The sequence below is a fragment of the Podarcis cretensis genome, assembly GCF_951804945.1.
Source record: "Podarcis cretensis genome assembly, chromosome: 13".
In the NCBI taxonomy this organism is placed as follows: domain Eukaryota; kingdom Metazoa; phylum Chordata; class Lepidosauria; order Squamata; family Lacertidae; genus Podarcis; species Podarcis cretensis.
Genome location: NC_137182.1, coordinates 56600354 through 56622610, shown reverse-complemented (window position 1 = coordinate 56622610; position 22257 = coordinate 56600354). Strand labels below are relative to the sequence as shown.

General features: G+C 52.4%; 2 protein-coding genes across 2 annotated transcripts in view; both read right to left on the bottom strand.

Moving 5' to 3' along the window:
* Positions 1–11993: 11993 nt before the first annotated feature.
* Positions 11994–17857, bottom strand: LOC307202255 (2-acylglycerol O-acyltransferase 3-like). Its single transcript, XM_079952110.1, has 7 exons — positions 16943–17857; positions 16518–16625; positions 15279–15349; positions 14730–14934; positions 13930–14101; positions 12830–13032; positions 11994–12285 (listed from the first exon to the last, which is right to left on the bottom strand). The coding sequence occupies exons 1-7, from the start codon at positions 17007–17009 to the stop codon at positions 12131–12133; spliced, it is 981 nt and encodes a 326-aa protein (XP_079808236.1). The 5' UTR covers positions 17010–17857; the 3' UTR covers positions 11994–12130.
* The window catches only part of LOC307202256 (2-acylglycerol O-acyltransferase 3-like), a 95322-nt gene continuing 85058 nt past the window's right edge, over positions 11994–22257 (bottom strand). Inside the window, exon 8 of the transcript XR_013832827.1 lies at positions 11994–12069. The gene's annotated coding sequence lies outside the window, so the exon portion shown is untranslated. The remainder of the gene's footprint in view (positions 12070–22257) is intronic.

Here is a 22257-nt window from a genome sequence, read left to right as displayed (position 1 = left end):
GACCAGCCCCCCAGGGCGCCCCTTTCCCGACTACCCCAGCGATCGCAAGTGGGGCAGCATGGAGGTGCCCCTTCACCAGCCAGCACCACACGGGACCCCCGGGTGACGGGGGATTCCTAGACCTCCTTTCTGCTTCCTCTTCCACTCCTCTGCCCTCCGCTTCTGCCTTTCCTCGTCTGCTTGAGCCTGATACCAGCTCTTATTCCTCTCATTCTTCTACGGGCTCTTATTTCCTCTCTTTTTTCCTGCTCTTCTTTCCTCGCTCGATGACTTTGGCCCTTTGACGTGCCGGCCTTGTGCTCTTCCTTCCTCCCTTCCTCCCTTCCTCCCTTTACCTTCTTCCCTTCCTTTCTTTCCCCCCCTTCCTTCCTCCCTTCCTCCCTTCCCGGCCACTGTCACACGGCAGGGGTTGGACTAGATGGCCCCTGCGGGTCCCTTCCCTCTCCACCTCGAGACTTGCTCTCCTTCAGAGTCTGTTCTACGCGTCCACGTTCCCTCTCCCCTTTCCTGTTCCCCCCACGGTCCGCGAGCAGGTGCCTCTTCCGGGAAGCCCCTGAGCAGAACCTCGTCCTCTTCTTTATCTACTCAGTGGAAGGAGATTTTAGCGTGGATAAAAAGATTGTTTATAAATATGCAACCTTTAATAAGTATATAAAAGCATGGAATTAATAACGACATCCACACAGAACATTCAATGGGGAATCACAGCTATATTATAATCCTACACTATATTCAAAGTTCTTTCGAGCTCTTTTGAATGCAGACTTATCAATTATTTCATTAAATTCGGTTTATCATTTTCTATGCAGAGAAGGCTTAGATCAGAAAACTGATCTTGAGGCCGCAGATCTTTTTTTTTTTTAATCCTTTTTTAGTCTGCTACAAAACAGTCTGCCACCAGCACACGGGAACAATATGCCAATTCCACATTTGGAAACGCCACCCGAATTTTCTCCAGGAATATTATTGGATACACGTCTTGGTGGCTGAAATTTTCTTTCTCAAGGTGAGCTTGTTTGACGCGCAGGCGGAAGTACGTGCAAAAGTTCATCGGCTAGACTAAGGTCAACAGCCTTTGGATATTCTTGCATTAACGTCTTGACGCCATTGTGAATCCGATCCTTGGTTGCTCGCAGGTTCACCAAAAATGAAAAATTGCCAGCTTCCCTCCTCCACGCCGTTGCACGTCTGTCTCGGTTGGACACAAGAGCATCCATGACAGGGATAAATGGATTTACCCTAAACTTGCCTCTTGCAGAAAGTTCGTCTGAGGCTTCAAAGCTTGTCTCAGCTTTCTTTTGATTTTTTTTTCGCACTCTCTGCCTTCTTTTGACAGTTTTGTGTTCTGCATCCGGTAGAGTAAATGTCGCTTGCTCTTCAACTTCATCAAAATTAGCCTGACTGATACGAACTGCAAGAGTGAGCTGTAAATATTTGCACATGTGCTCCGTGAAATTTGCAAAATGGGCCTTGCTAACTTTATGAAATCTGAAGCATGGAAATGAATTCAAATTCTCCCATTTTTTTGCAGAAAATTTTCCGCCTCCCATCTAGTAGCTCCTTTCTCAATTTCATCACAGTAAATATGCTTGAGGGCCTCAAGAATAATAGAAACCATACAATTGCAGAGTTGACTTGAACCTCTCATCTTGTGTCTGATTAAATGTTTAGGAACTTATAACTCAACAAGCAAATTTTTCCCCCAGCTGAGAAAAAAACAATAAAGCTCATGTATTGTTGCAAATCAATCAATCAATCAATCAATCAATCAATCACTGCATCCAGGCATGGGTCAACTGCGGTTGGTCCAACTAAATCTAGGGGGAGTGTCCAGAACATGGAATAAACTTTGCAAGCTTGTTCCTTCCCAGATTTTTGTTGTTGAATGCCCTTATATTTTCCAATCAAAATATTGTACTCTACATTTACTGAAATCTATTTCAAGTTCACGGAAGTAGTGTTAGCTGCTCAGCCATACTTTCACTGGTGTGATCTTCCAGCTCCATCAAACTCAGAGAGCATTCAACTGGTAATCCATCATCGCGAGGAGAAACAGATCTAACAATGACAGGAAGGTGATCGATATTGGAAACATATCAGGGGTTGAATCGACTGATAAACTAAAGCAGTCTGCCTGTCGGATACCTCCCTCTGGAAGGATCGTTTTGCCTTGGCCAGATTTAGAGTCCTGTGTCCTGTTCTGGGTTCCACATTTTAAGAAGGATATTGACAAGCTGGGAGGGGGGCAAACAAGGTGATCCAGGGTCTGTGAACCAAGCCTAATGAGGAACGGTTGAAGGAGTTGGGGATGTTTAGCCCGGGAAAGAGGAGACTGAGAGGAGAGATAAGAGGCATCTTTAGATATCTAAAGGGCTGCCCCATAGAAGAGGGAGCAAACTTGTTTTTTCCCTCCTGGGGGAGGACCAGAACCAATGGAGTCAAAGTACAAGGAATAGAATCATAGAATCATAGAATCATAGAGTTGGAAGAGACCCCAAGGGCCATCGAGTCCAACCCCCTGCCAAGCAGGAAACACCATCAGAGCACTCCTGACATATGGTTGTCAAGCCTCTGCTTAAAGACCTCCAAAGAAGGAGACTCCACCACACTCCTGGGCAGCAAATTCCACTGTCAAACAGCTCTTACTGTCAGGAAGTTCTTCCGAATGTTTAGGTGGAATCTTCTTTCTTGTAGTTTGGAGCCATTGCTCCGTGTCCGCTTCTCTGGAGCAGCAGAAAACAACCTTTCTCCCTCCTCTATGTGACATCCTTTTATATATTTGAACATGGCTATCATATCACCCCTTAACCTCCTCTTCTCCAGGCTAAACATGCCCAGCTCCCTTAGCCGATCCTCATAAGGCATCGTTTCGAGGCCTTTGACCATTTTGGTTGCCCTCCTCTGGACACGTTCCAGTTTGTCAGTGTCCTTCTTGAACTGTGGTGCCCAGAACTGGACACAGTACTCCAGGTGAGGTCTGACCAGAGCAGAATACAGTGGCACTATTACTTCCCTTGAGACGTGAGAGCTGTTCGACGGTGGAACAGACTGCCACAAGAGGCGCTGGACTCTCCTTCCTTGGAGGTTGGATGGCCACCTGTCATGTATGATCGAGTTGAGGATCCTGCATTGGAAGGGGGCTGGGCTAGATGACCCCTGGAGGTCCCTTCCAACTCCACAGTTCTCTTGCCGCCTCAAGGAAGGAGAGTCCAGCTCCGGAGGAGGAGAGAGGCAGGGCAGGCTCCGGAAGGGAAGCGCCGCCGCCTTGCAAGGGCCTGCCCGGAGCGCCTGGCACGGCCGACCTCGTGGCGCAACGGTAGCGCGTCTGACTCCAGATCAGAAGGCTGCGTGTTCGAATCACGTCGGGGTCAAGAGCAGCGGGCGCCGAGCGGGGGCTCCTTTTGCGCGCCTGGGAGGGGGGGGGGACACGCGGCCGAGGCGCTGCTCCTTTTCAGCCCGGGAGCTGCCTGCCTGGAAGCCCTTGCGCGCGAGAGGAGGACATCTCTGCACATGGTCAGAGGCGCTCCTTCTCCTCTGCTAGGAGCTGAGAAGGAAACGCAAGAGCTCGGCGCCCTTCGCAGCTGCCTCGAAGCCTATGCGCGGAAAGGAAGCACTCTGCACATGGTCAGAGGCGCTCCTTCTCCTCTCGAAGCCTATGCGCGGAAAGGAAGCACTCTGCACATGGTCAGAGGCGCTCCTTCTCCTCTCGAAGCCTATGCGCGGAAAGGAAGCACTCTGCACATGGTCAGAGGCGCTCCTTCTCCTCTCGAAGCCTATGCGCGGAAAGGAAGCACTCTGCACATGGTCAGAGGCGCTCCTTCTCCTCTCGAAGCCTATGCATGGAAAGGAAGCACTCTGCACATGGTCAGAGGCGCTCCTTCTCCTCTTGAAGCCTATGCGCGGAAAGGAAGCACTCTGCACATGGTCAGAGGCGCTCCTTCTCCTCTCGAAGCCTATGCGCGGAAAGGAAGCACTCTGCACATGGTCAGAGGCGCTCCTTCTCCTCTCGAAGCCTATGCATGGAAAGGAAGCACTCTGCACATGGTCAGAGGCGCTCCTTCTCCTCTCGAAGCCTATGCATGGAAAGGGAGCACTCTGCACATGGTCAGAGGCGCTCCTTCTCCTCTGCTAGGAGCTGAGAAGGAAACGCAAGAGTTCGGCGCCCTTCGCAACTGTCTCGAAGCCTATGCATGGAAAGGGAGCACTCTGCACATGCCCAGGCCGCTCTCGCTCTCTCCTTTGCAACTTTGCAACCTCCTTTGCAATCTTGCAACCAAGTTGCAACCTTGCGGAGCTGAGAAGGAACAGAATCGCAAGAGATCGCAAGAGATCTCCCCCCCCCCCCAGCATCCTTCGGGGCTCGGACTCCCAGACCCCGCCCTGCGTGTGCTGTGCCCCCCCCCCCCGTTGGAGGATGGCAACCGACTGGAGTTTGGGTGCTGGCAGCCGGCGCGCCCCCCACCCCCGCGCCCTGTGGGTGGCCCCCTAACCAACCCTTGGCAGGCGATGGCAGGCAGGTCATTAGCTGGGGGGGGGCAAGAGCAGCCAGGAACATTCCTCTCCCCCCCCTCACCCCCCTGCGCGCACACAAAGCATCCCTCCAGACAAGCGCCCCATTGCATCACCCCGTGTGGCTGGCACGGGTCCTCCCGCTCGTTAAAATGAAGCAACGGAGTGGAAGGAGGAGGACGGGGGTGGGGGCTGGCAAGGGGGTGGGGGGTGGGCTGCGCGGGAGTGGGGGGGGGGTGGAGAGGGGAAGAAGGGGACGTCAATTAACCCAGCGGGCAGCATCCTCCCTTCGCAGCCCCGCGGGCCGCGAATCGCAGAAGGGACCCCCAAAGGTCATCCAGCCCAACCCCCGGCAGGACAGGGGTCGCAACTAAAGGATCCCTTTGAGATTGCTCCCCGGTAAAGCAAAAGGCAGGCCGGGGGGGGGGTAAGGGGGGAGGGGAGGTCTGGCATTTCCCCTGCATCCACGCCGTTGCCCCCAATATTCCGATTGCAGCGTCATCGGGGCAGGCACTCCTTTTTACATCTCATCTATTGCTTATAATGTTTGATGTATTACAGAATTTTAATATATATATTTTTTGGAAGCCGCCCAGAGTGGCTGGGGAAGCCCAACCATATGGGCGGGGTATAAATAAATTATTATTATTATTATTATTATTATTATTATTATTATTATGGAGCTGGATTTGGAGCCGGGGGGGTGGGGTCCCTCTCGCCTCTGCACCCCCCTCCCGCCACCCCGCCTCTTCTTTCCTTGTTGGACCCCCGGAATAGATCCTTTCTCTCTCTCTGGAACTGGCGTTTCTGCGCAAAACGAAACATCAAGAAATTGTACTCCAGTCCGGGGTTTCGTTCTCCCGCCCTCCGTTCCGCCCGAATGCGATCCGCGCCGGGTCTTGCGCCTCTCCCTCCGCCCTTGCAATGAACAGCTCCGGCCGCCGAGGGGGAAGGCAAGGCGCGGCGCCGTGGCTTAGTTGGTTAAAGCGCCTGTCTAGTAAACAGGAGATCCTGGGTTCGAATCCCAGCGGTGCCTGATGCTGCCCCACAGGGAGAGGAAGAAGCGCCCCACATTTTCCGCCCGGAGCGAAGCAGCCTCGCCTCTTTTAACCGCAGCGTCTCGCTTTTGCGCGCCGGAGAAGGAAGGCGGCTCTCGCATCCTAACCCTCCAGAAATCCTGCGCGGGGGCTGAGCGCCTCCTGCAAAGCCGGCCGAGAGCGCGTGGATGTGCGCGGCTGCACAATGCAGCTCACCACCACAATACACGTGTCTCCCCGTTCACACATACTCTACACCCATATCAGCGCCCTCTGCTGCCTTGTGCATGCGGCTTCGGTCCAGTAGACCTGAAGGAGTGTCTCCACCCACATCAAAACAAAATAAAAAAATTCCTTCCAGTAGCACCTTAAAGACCAACTAAGTTAGTTCTTGGTATGAGCTTTCGTGTGCATGCACACTTCTTCAGATACACTGAAACAGAAGTCACCAGACCCTTCTATAGAGTGAGAAGGTGGGGAGGGGTATTACTCAGAAGGGTGGTGGGATTGGGTGATTGGCAGATAGCTGTGATGAGCCTGTTGACGACTCTTAACGACGGCAATAGGTCTTACAGGAAAAAGCAAGGGGTGAGAAGGTGAAAAATGGCTTTGTCATGTATAATGAGATAAGAATCCAATGTCTTTGTTCAGACCAGGTCTCTCCATGGTTTTAAGTTTGGTAATAAGTTGCAATTCAGCAGCTTCTCTTTCCAGTCTATTTCTGAAATTCCTTTGTAATAGAACAGCTATTTTGAGATCTTGTATAGAATGTCCTGGGAGATTGAAGTGTTCACCCAATCCCACCACCCTTCTGAGTAATACCCCTCCCCGCCTTCTCACTATATAGAAGGGTCTGGTGACTTCTGTTTCAGTGTATCTGAAGAAGTGTGCATGCACACGAAAGCTCATACCAAGAACTAACTTAGTTGGTCTTTAAGGTGCTACTGGAAGGAATTTTTTTATTTTGTTTTGACTATGGCAGACCAACACGGCTACCTATCTGTAACTCCACCCACATAGTTCTGCCCAGACACTGAGGTCCAGCTCCGAGGGCCTTCTGGTGGTTCCCTCCCTGCGAAGTGAGGTTACAGGGAACCAGGCACAGGGCCTTCTCGGTGGTGGCGCCCGCCCTGTGGAACACCCTCCCATCAAATGTCAAGGAGATAAAGAACTACCTGCCTTTTAGGAGACATCTGAAGGCAGCCCTGTTTAGGGAAGCTTTTAATGTTTAATAGGTTATTGTATTTTTAATATTCTGTTGGAAGCCACCCAGAGTGGCTGGGGAAACCCAGCCAGGTGGGCGGGGTATAAATTCTTTGGCGATCAGTCTTCTTTATGGTCCAGCTCTCCCTTCCATACATCACTACTGGGAAAACCAGAGCTCTACCTATATGGACCTTTGTAGGCAAGGTGATGTCTCTTATTGCCTTAGTTTTATCTTAAAGAATATCGTTTTATAAGCAGACTCCAGTTTTATGCTTTGATTTATGGACTCTCTGCATGACAGTTAAGGAGACTGATTGATTGATTGATTGATTGATTGATTGATTATTGGAAATGGTGTGCGCAGCTGGGGATGGGGGTGAGTCTCCCGCGTGTCTCCCCCCATCACAACCCTGTGTCCCCTGATGCTGCTTCGGGTCAAGTCTGGGTCCCTCTAGGTGACGAGGAGCTGCTGGGAGGCCGGGAGGCCGCAGGATTCTTTATGGGCGTCAAAGAGCTCCTTCAGGGCCTCGACGTAGAGAGCGTGGAAGCTGTTCACCTCGTCCTCGGTGGGGCGCGGGCGGAGCGGGACCGGGATAGGCTTCCCCACTGCAGGAGGGAGAGGAAAAGGGGTGGTTTGGAGGGGTCTGCTCTAACCATTGCACCCGCTGCATCTCCCAAGATCTCAACCCCACCCCAGCAGCTTTGCACCCTGGCTTGGGATTCAGGGGTGGGTTAAGTGCAGGAACCCAAGGGACCCCCAAGGGTCATCCAGCCCAACCCTCTGCAGTGCAGGAATTATTTATCAGTGGCCAACCAAGCTTTGCTTAGAAACCTCCAAGGAAGGGGAGAAGGAAGTCGGGGTGTGCGCGCGCGCACAGCCCCCCCCCCATTTTTTTTTTACCCTGGGGATAACTGAAGTCTTATAAATAAGTACATATATAAATAATTTTCACAAAAGTTACGCTGACAAATAATTTTATTTCAAGGCTTAAACCGTATCTGCATATAAAGACAAAATGGAAAATATACACATACAATAGTGCTTTTAAAAAATACGTAGGGGAAAGGATTATTTTAAGTATTTACATTTAAAAATGCTTTCCTAGCGATTGTGAATATGGTGACCTAGGTCCCCTTTGGAATCGGAGGTCCGGGCCAAGTGGCCCATATGCCCCCCCCCGGCCTGTGTATATGTGTGTGTGTGTGTGTGTGTGTGTGTGTGTTTGTGTGTGCGCAGTCGCAGCTCCCTCCATAGCAAGCCCCATAAAAGGAGGCGGCTCGTTTGATTCCTGCCTGCAGTGGCGTAGCGTGGGGGGTGCAGGGGGGGGCGGCCGCACCGGGCGCAACATCTGGGGGTTAGGGTCAGGGGGCGCAAATCCATGAGTTAGGGGGCGCAAATTACTTCCCTTGCCCCGGGTGCTGACAACCCACGCTAGGCCACTGCCTGCCTGGCAGGGGGGTTGGGCTAGATGACCCTCGGGGGGCCCTTCCAACTCCACGGGTCTCCCGCTCAGTTGCAGGGGGCTTGGTGCAGGCAGGTGCGCGAGAGAGGCGCGCCAGAAGGTGCCGCTTTGCCCGAGGCTGGAGAGATCGCGGGTCTTTGCAAGCAGTGGCGTAGCGTGGGGGGTGCAGGGGGGGCCGGCCGCACCGGGCGCAACATCTGGGGGTTAGGGTTAGGGGGCGCAAATCCACGGGTTAGGGGGCGCAAATGACTTGCCTTGCCCCGGGTGCTGACAACCCACGCTACGCCACTGTTTGCAAGCAGGTGGGTGAGTCGGGGCGGCAGACGGGAGGCCGAGGAAGGGATGGGGAGCCTGGCGGGTCCTTGCCCAGCCCCGTGATGGGGGCGGCATGGGGCACGATCCACCAGCAGTGGCTGGAGAAGGTGAAGCGGACCTGGCGGCTGCGGACGAAGCTGCTGTCGCGGAAGCCGAGAGGCGAGCAAGTTCTCCCCGAAGGCGTAAAGGGGCGCCCGGTCAGCCCTGCGCGGAGGGAAAGGGAGAGGGAAACAGCGTCGCTTAGCGCAAGTGAAAACGTTGTCCTGCCTGGGGCTGGGGCGGCCTCTGCCGCCTCCCTCCCTGACCAGCCTCCTGGGGTGGGGGGAGCTGGGGGGGCAGCAGGGTCTTTGCACCGCGGCTCCAGCCAAGAGCTGCACCTGCAGGTGTGTCCAGCACAAGTGACCTCTGACCTGCGCCCCAAAGCCCAGCTGCTCCCCTTCAGCCCATCCCTCCTCGGGAGGGAAGCAGCAGTTGGGGTGGGAGAAGGAAAAGGGAGAAATTGAAAATAATAATAATAATAATAATAATAATAATAATAATAATTTATAATTTATACCCCGCCCACCTGGCTGGGTTTTCCCAGCCACTCTGGGCGGCTTCCAACAGAATATTAAAATACAATAACATATTAAACATTAAAAGTTTGAAGAAACCAGAGGCCTTTCTCCTGGGCATGGCCGGCCAATTGGTGTCAAAGAAGGATAGAACTTTCTTTATGTACGCTACAGCAGCAGCAAGAATACTCATTGCAAAGCATTGGAAGACACAAGACCTATCCACCTTGGAAGAATGGCAGATGCAAGTAATGGACTACATGGAATTGGCGGAAATGACTGGCAGAATCAGAGACCAGGGAGAAGAGTTGGTGGAAGAAGACTGGAAGAAATTTAAAATCTATCTACAGAAACACTGTAAAATTATTGAATGTTAATGACATAGGAATGAAATGAAGTGGTTCTAGTAATAAGGTAAAACAAGAATATGTAATGGATTGATATTAGATGAAAATTTGAAGTTATAATATGTGAGGATAAACAATTAAGGGTAAACTAAGAGGGTATGAATTTGCTGAACAAATTTTTAAATGGAATACAAAAAAGGGAGGTGTGAGGAAGTCATGAAAATAAGTAAATGAGTGGTAAGATATTAGAAAGAGGGATTTTTATTTTTTCTTTGTTCTCTTTATGTTTAATTTTGGTTTTTGTATTTTTTTCTTTTTTGTATTTTTCTTTTACTGTTTTGTAACTCTTTTCTTGTTAAAAATTTAATAAATATTATCTAAAAAAAATAAAAAATAAAAGCTTCCCTGAACAAAATGTTGTCCTGCCAGCGGCTCCAACGCAGGTGTCTCCCTCTGCCTCCCGCCCTTTGGTCCCCAGATGAGTCTGCTGTCAGGCTGGTGAGACAAGGGGTACCTGCCTGAGCTCTCCTCCAGAAGGAGACAAGGCGTGTCATTTCATTCCGCATCTTTTTTCATCCTGGGTCTCCCCCGGGGAGCTTAAGAAGGTCGAAGTTAGCATCTCCCAAACTGGATTCCACAAACACATCCCGCGCGTGCCCCCTGCCCTGCCCTACAGAATAGCATCTTCCATTAAGTCGGAGTGTGGGACCCACTAAGGAAGACAGAAATGAATTGCAGGCCTATTCAAAACCCCGCTATGAGCATTCCTGCTGGCTGAGTTTGTGCCCAGTGTCCCCATGGAAGCTCAGGGTTTTGGCCCAGGTCAACCTGCCCTCTTGTACTGACCCCATTGCCCTCTGCCAGCCTTGCCCCAGGCTTTGTGGCAGCTACCACAGTTCCTCTTCCCAGTGCCAGTCCAGGGCGCTGATGGGAGTTGTAGTCCAAAAATTCCGGAGGGCGCCAGCTTGGGGAACACTGGTCTGTATAACCCGTCAGAGCACATGTCTGGCTTCTCCCTCGCGGGGCGCACTGCAGTCAGAGATACTCAGATACAAGGGATACTACCTTGGCAACCATGAAAGGATGATCGGGCTGAAGAGACAATTTGGTGGAAGAAGATTGGAAAAAATTTAAAGTTTATTTACAGAAATATTGCAAAATTAAGGAATGTTAGAAGGGTGCTGGAATGAAGTAATGTGGTTTTAGCAGAAATGATATAAAGGATTAGGTAAAAATTGATTTTTTTAATTGGAGAAAGATGAGAATTTAAAATTACAGTATATTAAGATAAATTATTAGGATAAAAACAAAGCTAAAAAGGATTTGCTGAAATATCTAATTGAACTAGAATACAAAAAAGGGAGGTGTGAGGAGGCCAAGGAAATAAGCAAAGGAAAGAAAGTTATGTAAAAGTTTGAGCTGTTTTTCCCCCTCTTTTTTCTTTTTCCGAATTGTTTGTATTTTTGTATTGTATTTTTGTATTGTATTTTTTGTATTTTTTATTTTCCTTTTTTTGTTTTTTTAATTTTCTCTTTGTAATCTTTAAAATTTGAATAAATATTATTTTAAAATAAAAAATGAAGAGACAATTTTTGCTTGCATTTCTTTCTCTGACCGGCAGGAGGACCTCTGGGGCCAACTTGCTCACTGCAACCAGCAATACACAGATTTCCATTCATCGAGGAACCAAGGCTATTCTTCAGCAGGGTGAAAGCTGGGAGTTGCCTCGGGGCATGCACAGACTGCACACGATGGGTGGGCAAAGGGGAATGCTGAACCGCGGGCCCTCTCTCCCACCCCCCTTTGGCCTGAGACTCCTGGCACCCCCCGCCCTGCCTCCACCCGAAACGGGCATGTCCTGAGTTGCTCCTGCAGTCAGAGAAGGGTCCTCGAGCCCCTTGGGAAAACTGATCCCCAAGCCCAGCTCCCCCTCCCTCTTATTCCTGGCCCATAAGAACAGGGCGAGGAGACTCTTGAGAGTCCCATGGACTGCAAGAAGATCCAACCTCTCCATTCTGAAGGAAATCAGCCCTGAGTGCTCACTGGAAGGACGGATCCTGAAGCTGAGGCTCCAAGACTTTGGCCACCTCAGGAGAAGAGAAGACTCCCTGGAAAAGACCCTGATGCTGGGAAAGATGGAGGGCACAGGGAGAAGGGGATGATAGAGGATGAGATGGTTGGATGGTGTTCTCGAAGCTACAAACATGAGTCTGACCAAACTGCAGGAGGCAGTGGAAGACAGGAGGACCTGGCGTGCTCTGGTCCAGGGGGTCACGAAGAGGCGGACACCACTAAACGACTAAAGAACAAGAAGAAGAGCAGGGCCCCCCTTTTCAAAGAAAGAGCTGGGCCTGCATGTCCGATTGATCTTTTCTCCTGCAGGCAGGCAAGCTCCTGGCCGACCACCCGGAGGGCATGTGGGCATCCCCCTCAAGCCAGCGCCACGGCCTGCTTCTCTTGCTGCCGCGCTCTGCAAACCTCGTCTTAATAATGCACGTGTGAATGAGACAACCGGCCTTGGGCTCCGCAGGCGAGCACAAAAAGGGGGTTCGGGCACCAAGGACCCAAAATCAGACATCAGGCACGGCGCCTTTTATTGGAAACTGTGTGTACAGACAGGGATGGGGGGGAACAAAGACTCCCGCGTGTCTCCCCCCAACCACAACCTTGTTGCTTCTTCGGGTCAAGTCTGGGTCCCTCTAGGTGACGAGGAGCTGCTGGGAGGCCGGGAGGCCGCAGGATTCTTTATGGGCATCAAAGAGCTCCTTCAGGGCCTCGACGTAGAGAGCGTGGAAGCTGTTCACCTCGTCCTCGGTGGGGCGCGGGCGGAGCGGGACCGGGATAGGCTTCCCCACTGCAGGAAGGAGAAGAAGCATGGATAGTTGGGGGCTCTGCCCCTCGCCCCCACCCCATGGCAGCCAGGGCCTCCCCACCCCAGCAGCTTTGCACCCTGGCCTTGGGTTTCAGGGGTGGCCTAAGTGCAGGAACGGAGGGGACCCCAAGGGTCATCCAGCCCAACCCCTTGATTAATGGCCAACCAACCTCTGCTTAGTAACCTCCAAGGATGAGAAGAAGAAAGTCCCTCTGTGTGTGTGTGTGTGTGTGTGTGTGTGTGTGTGTGCAATCGCAGCTCCCTCCATAGCAAGCCCCATAAAACGAGCCTGCTCATTTGATTCCTGCAGAGGGGTTGGGCTCGATGACCCTTGGGGTTCCCATTCAACTCCACAGGTCTCCGATTCAGTTCTAGGAGGGGGCGAAAGGGAGATGCACCAGAACATGCCGCATTGTACGATGCTGGAGAGTTTGTGGCTCTTTGCAAGCAAGCTGGTGAGTTGGGGGTGTTTGTGGGGCAGGAGGCGGAGGCTAAGGAAGTGACGGGGAGTCTTGTGGGTCCTTACCCACCACCGTGAGGGGGGCAGCAATGGGCTGGATCCCCCAGGAGCTGCTGGAGAAGAGGCCCCTCCCGCTGAAGAGACAAGGGGCGAAGCCGATCAGCTGCTTGAAACCGAGCTGGAAGCGGCGAACGAAGCTGCCCTCGGGGAACCGGATCTGTCGGTAAATGTCGTTCTCCCCGAAGGTGTAAACGGGCACCAGGTCAGCTCTGCGAGGAGGAAGAGGAGGAAGAAGGAATGCCGGGTCAGGGAGAGCATTTAATCCAACCAAGAACCTCGCGAGGGAGGCTAGGCTGGTGGAAGGCAGGGAGCTTAGCACATGGAATTCACGGCCTGTTATACGTTAAGAGAAAACTATGTTAAAATGCTGTACAGGTGGTATTTAATGCCAAATAAACTGGCCAAGATTTATAAAAATGTGTCAAGTAAATGCTAGGAATAGATAGATGGGTCTTTCTTCCATATGTGGTGGAGACCTAGGGAAGCGAAAGGCTTTTGGGGAAAGATATATAATGAAATGGAGAAAATGTTTAAGTGGTCTATTCCCAAAAGACCAGGAGCTTTTCTTATAGGCTATTAATTAATTAATTGGGGGGAAAGCGAAGGTCCCAGCGAAGGAGGAGTGGCCTTTGAAGGAAATGGACTAGGCAGAAATGGCAAAGCTCACAGCAAAATTAAGAGATCAGAATGATGAACTTTTTACAGAAGGATGGAGGCTGTTTGTGGATTACTTAAAAAACATTACAGTCAAATTCGAGGATTCGAGATAAAAGCAGAAGAAGAAAAATGACAAAATAATTGTACTATTTTTTTGTAATAAATAAAGATACAGCACAGTAGAAAAGCTTTGAGTAAAAACACGGTGTAGGTGGGAAGCCAACTTATGGAACAGTGGAATTATTTGTTAGGAAGGTTACTGTGAAAATGTATGAAAAATGTAATGAGATATTATACGGCAAGGAAGGGCAGGGACCTTCTGTTCTCGCAATTGCTCATTGGGGCAAAATCCACTGGGAATCACTGCCATGCTCACTAGGCCCGATGTATTGCTGACCTGCACCCAACACGCCTCCCCGGACACCCCCTTGCCCCCTCGGTGCCCCTACCCGTGTTGCAACGCCAGGCGCACGAAGCCCTTCCTCCCTTGAAGGCGGACGCGCTGCTCTCCGGGGGCGCTGTCCAGGGATTCGGACGCGCCCCCCACCACGATGGCCACCGCGTGCCCGGGGGGGCCACTCAGGAGGAAGTCCAGGGACCTTTTGTTGACCGGGACACCCCCTGGAAGTGGGAGAATGCAAAGGTTCCTTGTTTTCAGGGGGTTGGACTAGTGGACCCTCGCGATTCTCCTCCAACTCTGAAATTCTGCGAGTCTATTAAAGCGCAAAAGGGTCACTGGCAAAGGGTCAGCGCGTCTGGAAGCGGTTGAAGGATGGATGGCAGCTAACAGATTGAGGTTGAATCCTGACCAGACAGAAGTACTGTTTTGGGGAAACAGGGGACGGGCAGGTGTGGGGGACTCCTTGGTCCTGAATGGGGTAACTGTGGCCCCGAAGGACCAGGTGCGCAGCCTGGGAGTCATTCTGGACTCACAGCTGTCTATGGAGGCGCAGGTCAATTCTGTGTATTATTTGCGCAACCAAACGCCCCTTTTCTTTTGCACAGGAGCAAAGAATGGCAGGAAAAACAGACATTCTTGCTGGGGAATTCTATTCCCAGGGGCTCTGGGAAGGCATTCCTGAGACTGGGGTGGTTCCTCCCATTGGATGGGCCAGGCCAGGGTTCTTGAAGATGGTCCTTAGGGGAGGGGTCACCCAACTTCCCCACCCCCCACCCCGACCGATGTCTTGACCCCCTGTGGACTCCCTGCCCCTAATCCCTTCTCCATTCCTCGCCCCGCTGGCCTCACCTAAGCTCATCAGGTAGTCCCGGTAGACGGGTATGCGGAAGAGCCCTGCGAGGGCGGCCAGGCTGGGGCGGAGGCCGGGGAAGGCGCGGGGGAAGCCGGTGGCCTCGGTGCAGAAGGCGGAAAAGGCCCCCGCGCAGATGATCCCGTGGGGGTGGGAGCCCAGGACGTAGTTCCGCGTTGGGGGCAGCTCGGCCGTCTTCACCAGCTGCAAGGCAAGAGGGGCAAGGCCTTTGGCATTTGGACCCCCACCCGAATGTCAGTGCGCAGATTCCTTGGCCAGCAGCCTTTGATGGCCACCACCTCCTGCTTCTCTGTGATCTGGTCTCCGGGGGTTCCAGAGACCCTGGGCATCCTTCGGAAGGCAGACCCTCTGTCGCCCTGCCAGCCCCCTTCTCTCATCTGAATGTCACATGCAGAGGCGTGCCCCGCTTTCCATTGGTGGGAATGCGCAGATTCCATGGCCAGCAGCCTTTGACAGCCACCACCTCCTGCTTCTCTGTGATCTGGTCTCCGGGGGTTCCAGAGACCCTGCCAGCCCCCTCCTCATACCTTGATGGGGAAATAATCCCGGTGGAGCTCCCAGACTCTCCAGCGCCTCATCCAGTCGCTGCGGCGCCCACCTGCGAAGGCAAGGGTTCAGGCAGGGGACGGAGTCAGAGAACTGTGGGGTTGGAAGGGGACCCCCAGGGGTCATCCAGCCCAACCCCCTGCAGTGCAGGAATCACAGCTGAGGAATCCCTGGCAGGTGACCACCCAAACTCTGCTTAAAAACCTCCACAGGAGGAGAGCCTGCCACCTCCCAAGGGAGACCCTTCCACTGAGGAACAGCCCTAACCCTCATGAAGTACTTCCTGGTGTGGAGTCGGCATCTCCTTTCTTGCCATGTGAAGTCATGGGTTCAGATCCTGCCGCAGGAGATCTGCTAGCTCCACCTTCCACGTGACAGCCCTTTGGTGATCCTGTGGTGCCCTTGAGGGAAGGCGGTCTGGCTGAGGCTGGACCCCCGCCCGCCCGCCCCCCCCCGCAAGACCTTCCTTCCTTCCTTCCTACAAAACCCTTGCCATTGTTGTTGTCTGAATGTGTGTATTTTATTTTATTTTTAGGAACAGCAATGCAGTTTTAAGGCCTTGGATTTTATGAGTTTGTACACCGCTTGGAATGTAAGTCACGGAGACATTTTTGTATTTCAAATACTTGATATATTATTATTATTATTATTATTATTATTATTATTATTATTATGTGTGTTGGAAGCCACCCAGAGTGGCTGGGGTAGCCCAGCCAGATGGGCAGGGTAAAAATAAAATAATTATTAATTAATTAATTAATCAATAATGAGGAGCAAGATGATCCTTGGGGTCCCTTCCAAGTCTGATTCTATGTTATATTTTGGGGAGGGTTCTTTTGATTCGTGTCAATTACAGGATTTCGTGTGGGTTTTTCTATAGCAAAATTTAATAAGTAATGATAAATACATAAATAAATGCAGCTGATTTTTCTGCCCTCCATACAGAGAGAGAGAGAGAGAGAGATGAAATGCCTTCTGCCATTGTGTCATCTATTGGAAGCTGTCTTGGAAAATAGACAACAGTCAATAGCAGTGAGGAAAACAGGTTTGGGATGGTCCCACGCTGCCCCAGGGGAAGGGGGTGAGCTGGAGGAGGAGGGGCAGGGCGAGGCAGCAGCTCCAGCTGTGTGGGTCTGGGTGTGGGGCTCAGCACCCTTCCCAGACAAGGAGAGGCGCCTTTCACCTGACCTCCAGGTAGGGCTGTGGGGAATCGAACTCACCTCTCTCTGGCATATCCCAGTCGTAGATCCACCAGGCGAAATACAGGGCGCTGATAGACCAGTAGGAGGTGAAGAGCAGGTAGACCAGGAGAACGGAGAAGAAGGCACCTGGGAGAGGGGGAGAGGCCAGAGGCAGGTGAGAGGCAGGCTGGCCTCCATAGTTGAAAGCTCCCTGGGTTGTGGGGAGGTGTCTGAAGGGGTCCATCTAGGGCAGGCTTCCTCAACCTCGGCCCTCCAGGCCCCATGAGGAGGAGGAGGCATAGCTGTCAACGTTTCCCCTTTTTTAAGGGAAATTCCCTTATTCTGAAAAGGATTCCTCGCAAGAAAAGGGAAAAGTTGACAGCTATGGGAGGAGGCCAAGCTGCCCCTCTTCCCTGAGACCCCCTGCCCCTCCCTCCCTCCTACCCACCCAGCTCCCAACTTACCAAAGAAGAGGTAGGTGAGCACCCACTGGAAGACGCTAAGAGCCTCCAGGTGCTTCTGCAGAGCCATCTTCTGACCCTGGGTCTCAGGAAGAGGAAGAGATCCTGGGGAGAAAATCCACGGGGGGGGGGGGGCGGGGGCGGGGGCTGCAGCAGGACTCCAGCCAGGAGGGGCCCCTGCCTTGGCAGAAGGGAGAAGACGCAGGTGTGTTCAGCACAGGTGGCCTCTGACCTGCATCCCAAAGCCCAGCTGCTCCCCTTCAGCCGTGCCCTCGGGAAGGGGCAGCATGTGGGGCAGGAGGAGGAGGAGGAGGAGGAGGAGGAGGAAAGAGGCTCACTTGTCCAGGAGAAGATGTTGTCTTGCCCGCGGCTGCAATGCACCTGTCTGTCTCTCTGCCACCTGCCCTTTGGTCCCCAGGTGAGTTGGCAATAAGGACACTGCTGGCACCCAGGTGAGGCAAAGGGGACCTGGCTGAGCTCTCCTCCGGGCTCCAGGAAACTTAAAAAGTCAAGCCCAGCAGCTCCCAAACTCTGTGTGCCCAGAGGCACCCTCAGATTCATTTATTTTGACCCCCAGCCAGGGCACTAGAGCCAATCGCTCCATCCCCAACAACCAGTAGCTGCCTTGCTGGCCCTCGGCTCCTTCCCCTTGGCCCTCGTCCCAGTTCTGCCCCGCCCTCTTGGCCCATGAGACAAAGGTTGGGGTGCCAGGATCGATTGGCCTGCCTGCCCGCCTCCCTTCTCCAAGCTGCCTCAAACGGAGACCTTTGCCCATCTACCTTGTGCCTGGCAGCGGCACCAGTGCCTCTCCAGGAAGGAATTCCCTGCCTCGCCGGGAGATGCTGCCCTGGGGGCTTGGCAGCTGGGCCCTTCTGCATGCCAGGCAGGTGTCCCAACCTGCTACGGTCCTTCAGCAGCCATGAGCCCAGGGGGAGGGCTGGCTGGGCAGATTTATAGGCCCCTAGATGACAGTGGGACGCGGGTGGCGCTGTGGGTTAAACCACAGAGCCTAGGACTTGCCGATCAGAAGGTCGTGGTTCAAATCTCCGGGACGGGGTGAGCTCCTGTTGCTCGGTCCCTGCTCCTGCCCACCTAGCAGTTCAAAAGCACGTCAAAGTGCAAGTAGATAAATAGGTACCACTCCGGCAGGAAGGTAAACGGCGTTTCCGTGCGCTGCTCTGGTTCGCCAGAAGCGGCTTAGTCATGCTGGCCACATGACCTGGAAGCTGTATTCCGGCTCCCTCGGCCAGTAAAGCGAGATGAGCGCCGCAACCCCAGAGTCAGTCACGACTGGACCTAATGGTTGGGGGTCCCTTTACCTTGACCTAGATGACAGTGGGGCTGGAGAAACTTTGAGGGTCCATTCCAACTCTGCAATTATGTTGTTCTATTATTCGTTCTGTCAGTGCAAGCATTTCTGTGTGCCCACCGGAAGAATCTCCCCTCCCCTCCTCCTGCATGTTATTCTGGGGGTTCCCCTGACATCCTGGAGTGGATTTGGGGGGGGGGCATTATGCCAGGAGGAGTCCCTGCACTGGCTTCTGCTGGCACTCCAGCTTATAACACCGGTCTTGAAAGACCTACACTGGTTCCCAGTACGTTTCAGAGCACAATTCAAAGTGTTGGTCCTGACCCTGAAAGCCCTAAATGGCCTCGGTCCTGTATACCCGAAGGAGTGTCTCCACCCCCATCGTTCTGCCTGGACACTGAGGTCCAGCTCCGTGGGCCTTCTGGCGGTTCCTTCCCTGTGAGAAGCCAAGTTACAGGGAACCAGGCAGAGGGCCTTCTCGGTAGTGGCGCCCGCCCTGTGGAACGCCCTCCCACCAGATGTCAAAGAGAAAAACAACTACCAGACTTTTAGAAGACACCTGAAGGCAGCCCTGTTTAGGGACGCTGTAGTGAAGTTAGGAAATTTCAGTAGACAAACTTTGGTCAAGCTGAAGAATAGCACTGTGGGAAGACCAAAGGCCAAAGGATTTATGTGCCCTTGTTACTTTAAGCAGACTAGCTGCTTCTGGGAGCAGTGTGAATACTTATCTCATGCATCTGCAGGAAGGAAAACCTCTAGTTGATTAAAGGTAAAGGTACCCCTGCCCGTACGGGCCAGTCTTGACAGACTCTGGGGGGGTTGTGCGCCCATCTCACTTAAGAGGCCAGGGGCCAGCGCTGTCCGGAGACACTTCCGGGTCACGTGGCCAGCGTGACATCGCTGCTCTGTCCGGAGCCAGAGCCAGAGCCAGAGCCGCACACGGAACGCCGTTTACCTTCCCGCTGGTAAGCGGTCCCTATTTATCTACTTGCACCCGGAGGTGCTTTCGAACTGCTAGGTTGGCAGGCGCTGGGACCGAGCAGCGGGAGCGCACCCCGCCGCAGGGATTCGAACCGCCGGCCTTTCGATCGGCAAGTCCTAGGCGCTGAGGCTTTAACCCACAGCGCCACCTGCGTCCCTCATCTAGTTGATTAGTGGTGATTTAACACCTGGTTGCTAAGTGTGTCCCTGTGTGAATAAGGGCCATCAAGCCTCATTACAAGAGAAGGAGGTTCTGCTGTCTCTCTGAGAAGTTGGGGAGGAACCTTTTGCTCCCAAGGTCTTGAGAACAAACAAGCTTCAGCTGCCACAAGCTGAGTTATTACCCAACTACCGGTAGTTGACCATTGGTAAATTTTGAATTAATCAGGAATTCTGATTGGCCTTGGGGTCTCAATTCCACGTGGGGTTAAAGAATAAAAACCCTAGGAAAGGAGCCTGCAGGTGCCCAGCATATCTGCCCTTCTGTCCCATCATATGCGGGTCCTTTGTGATGAAGAAATCCTATTGTCTTCCTGAGCTGCGGATTCAGCAGAGGACTTTTCCAACTGCTCTAACTTTCCTTGTGTTCTCCTTTTTGTAAGTATGTTTAACTAGCGATGCTTTAAAGGTAAAGGTAAAGGTACCCCTGCCCGTACGGGCCAGTCTTGACAGACTCTGGGGTTGTGCGCCCATCTCACTTAAGAGGCCAGGGGCCAGCGCTGTCCGGAGACACTTCCGGGTCACGTGGCCAGCGTGACATCGCTGCTCTGGCGAGCCAGAGCCGCACACGGAAACGCCGTTTACCTTCCCGCTGGTAAGCGGTCCCTATTTATCTACTTGCACCCGGAGGTGCTTTCAAACTGCTAGGTTGGCAGGCGCTGGGACCGAGCAGCGGGAGCGCACCCCGCCGCAGGGATTCGAACCGCCGACCTTTCGATCGGCAAGCCCTAGGCGCTGAGGCTTTAACCCACAGCACCACCTGCGTCCCAGCGATGCTTTACAATGTTGTTATTTTCTCTGTCTGAAATGCTATAAGAGATGTGCTTACTTTGAAGTATGTTTAATCTTGTTTTTTAAATAAATTTTAAAAAAGAGGATTTTCCTATTTGTTCTGTGTGCCTTTCTGGGGGGGAAGCCTGAATCCAAGCCTAACCATTGAGCCTCCTACTGAACCTGTGAATTCCTGCCTGTGATTTGCGGAACCTGTTGAATTTCTGCCTGCGTTTTGTGGAAGCGAAAGCAGGGTGGAGCAGCCGGTAACTAAGAAGAGTAAACTTCTCCCTTGGGTTAATCTTCTGCTATCCCCTGGTGCAAGGGAGTGGTGGCAGCAGCTACCCCTTTTGATGTGTTTGTCCTGAAAAAAGTGGCACCACCTCCCCCCTTTCAGCCTGGTCCTGCTGGATTGTAGGACGGGTGAGGAAGGGGCGTGTGTCCGCAACATTACTACAGACGCTTTTAATGTTTAATGGGTTATTGTATTTTAATATTCTGTTGGAAGCCTCCCAGAGTGGCTGGGGAAACCCAGCCAGATGGGCAGGGTACAAATAATAATAATAATAATAATGTTGTTGTTGTTATTACAGTGGTACCTCGGGTTACATACGCTTCAGGTTACAGACTCAGCTAACCCAGAAATAGTGCTTTAGGTTAAGAACTTTGCTTCAGGATGAGAACAGAAATCGTGCTCCGGCGGCGCGGCGGCAGCAGGAGGCCCCATTAGCTAAAGTGGTACTTTAGGTTAAGAACAGTTTCAGGTTAAGAACGGACCTCCGGAACGAATTAAGTTCTTAATCCAAGGTAAAGGTAAAGGTACCCCTGCCCGTACGGGCCAGTCTTGCCAGACTCTAGGGTTGTGCGCTCATCTCACTCTAGAGGCCGGGAGCCAGCACTGTCCGCAGACACTTCCGGGTCACGTGGCCAGTGTGACAAAGCTGCATCTGGTGAGCCAGCATAGCACACGGAACGCCGTTTACCTTCCCGCCAGTAAGCGGTCCCTATTTATCTACTTGCACCCGGGGTGCTTTCGAACTGCTAGCTTGGCAGGTGCTGGGACCGGACGACGGGAGCACACCCCGCCGCAGGGATTCGAATCGCCGGCCATGCGATCGGCAAGTCCTAGGCGCTGAGGTTTTACCCACAGCGCCACCCGCATCCCTTATAATCCGAGGTACCACTGTATTATTATTATTATTATTATTATTATTATTATTATTATTATTATTATTATCATCCAGGTTGGCACCTGTCTGTCTCGGGAGACAATGGAGGAGGGCGCCTTTGAGGGTTAGGTCAAACTCTTGGAAGTTCACAGCACCTGCTGGGGCTTTAGAGACCGATGCAGGAGAGACATGTTTTGTTGCAGCCGGGGCAGGTGAAGGCGTCTGGTTGTGCTGCGCTTCTTTACCCTGCTCCCCAAAGCAGTCATTCCTTCTCTGTCTCCAGGCCCCACAGCTGCCGACAAGGGATTTGCAACCGGCAGGGTTGAGATGACTGCCAGCCTTCATGGTCACGTTAGCAGACATCTTTGTAATTCAGAGTTGGTCCCGTTCCATCATCATGATAATGATTAATAAATTAATCTCTTTCCATGCACATGGTTCAAGGAAAAGCACAAAATGCAGTAAAATGCAGCTCAGAACCATTTTAAAAACAGATGATTTTTTAAAACACTACAGTGTCGACAGAGCACAGAGCGGCAGAGACCATGACGCTCATTGTAGAGTCATAAAACAGAAGAGTTGAAAGGGACCCGAAGGGTCATCCGGCCCAACCCCTTTGGCTGGCATCTGTCTGCCTGGAGAGACAATGGAGTGTGCTTCCCGGGTGAAATGAAACAACTGTGTTAGCAACAGCAAATTGGCCTCTCTGGGGCACAAGCCTGGCAAGTGTGACTGGAGATTCAAGACCCCCCCCCCCTCAGCTTTGCTGAAATGCAATTAATGCAGCTTTGGTGACACAGTAGCTCTAGGAAAGAAAGAGTGCATCTGAGCAGGTGAAGAGTACTCTGAGGATCTGCAGTTGCAGCTGC

What these genes read in the sequence shown, in the direction of transcription:
- LOC307202255 (XM_079952110.1), bottom strand. Translation starts at nt 17,009, where the DNA reads ATGGCTCTGCAGAAGCACCTGGAGGCTCTTAGCGTCTTCCAGTGGGTG. An exon ending in GGACTACCTGATGAGCTTAG is followed by an intron (nt 14,102 to 14,729) that starts GTGAGGCCAGCG and finishes TCCCACTTCCAG; the next exon opens with GGGGTGTCCCGGTCAACAAA. An exon ending in TGCCCCCCTCACGGTGGTGG is followed by an intron (nt 12,286 to 12,829) that starts GTAAGGACCCAC and finishes TCCTTCCTGCAG; the next exon opens with TGGGGAAGCCTATCCCGGTC.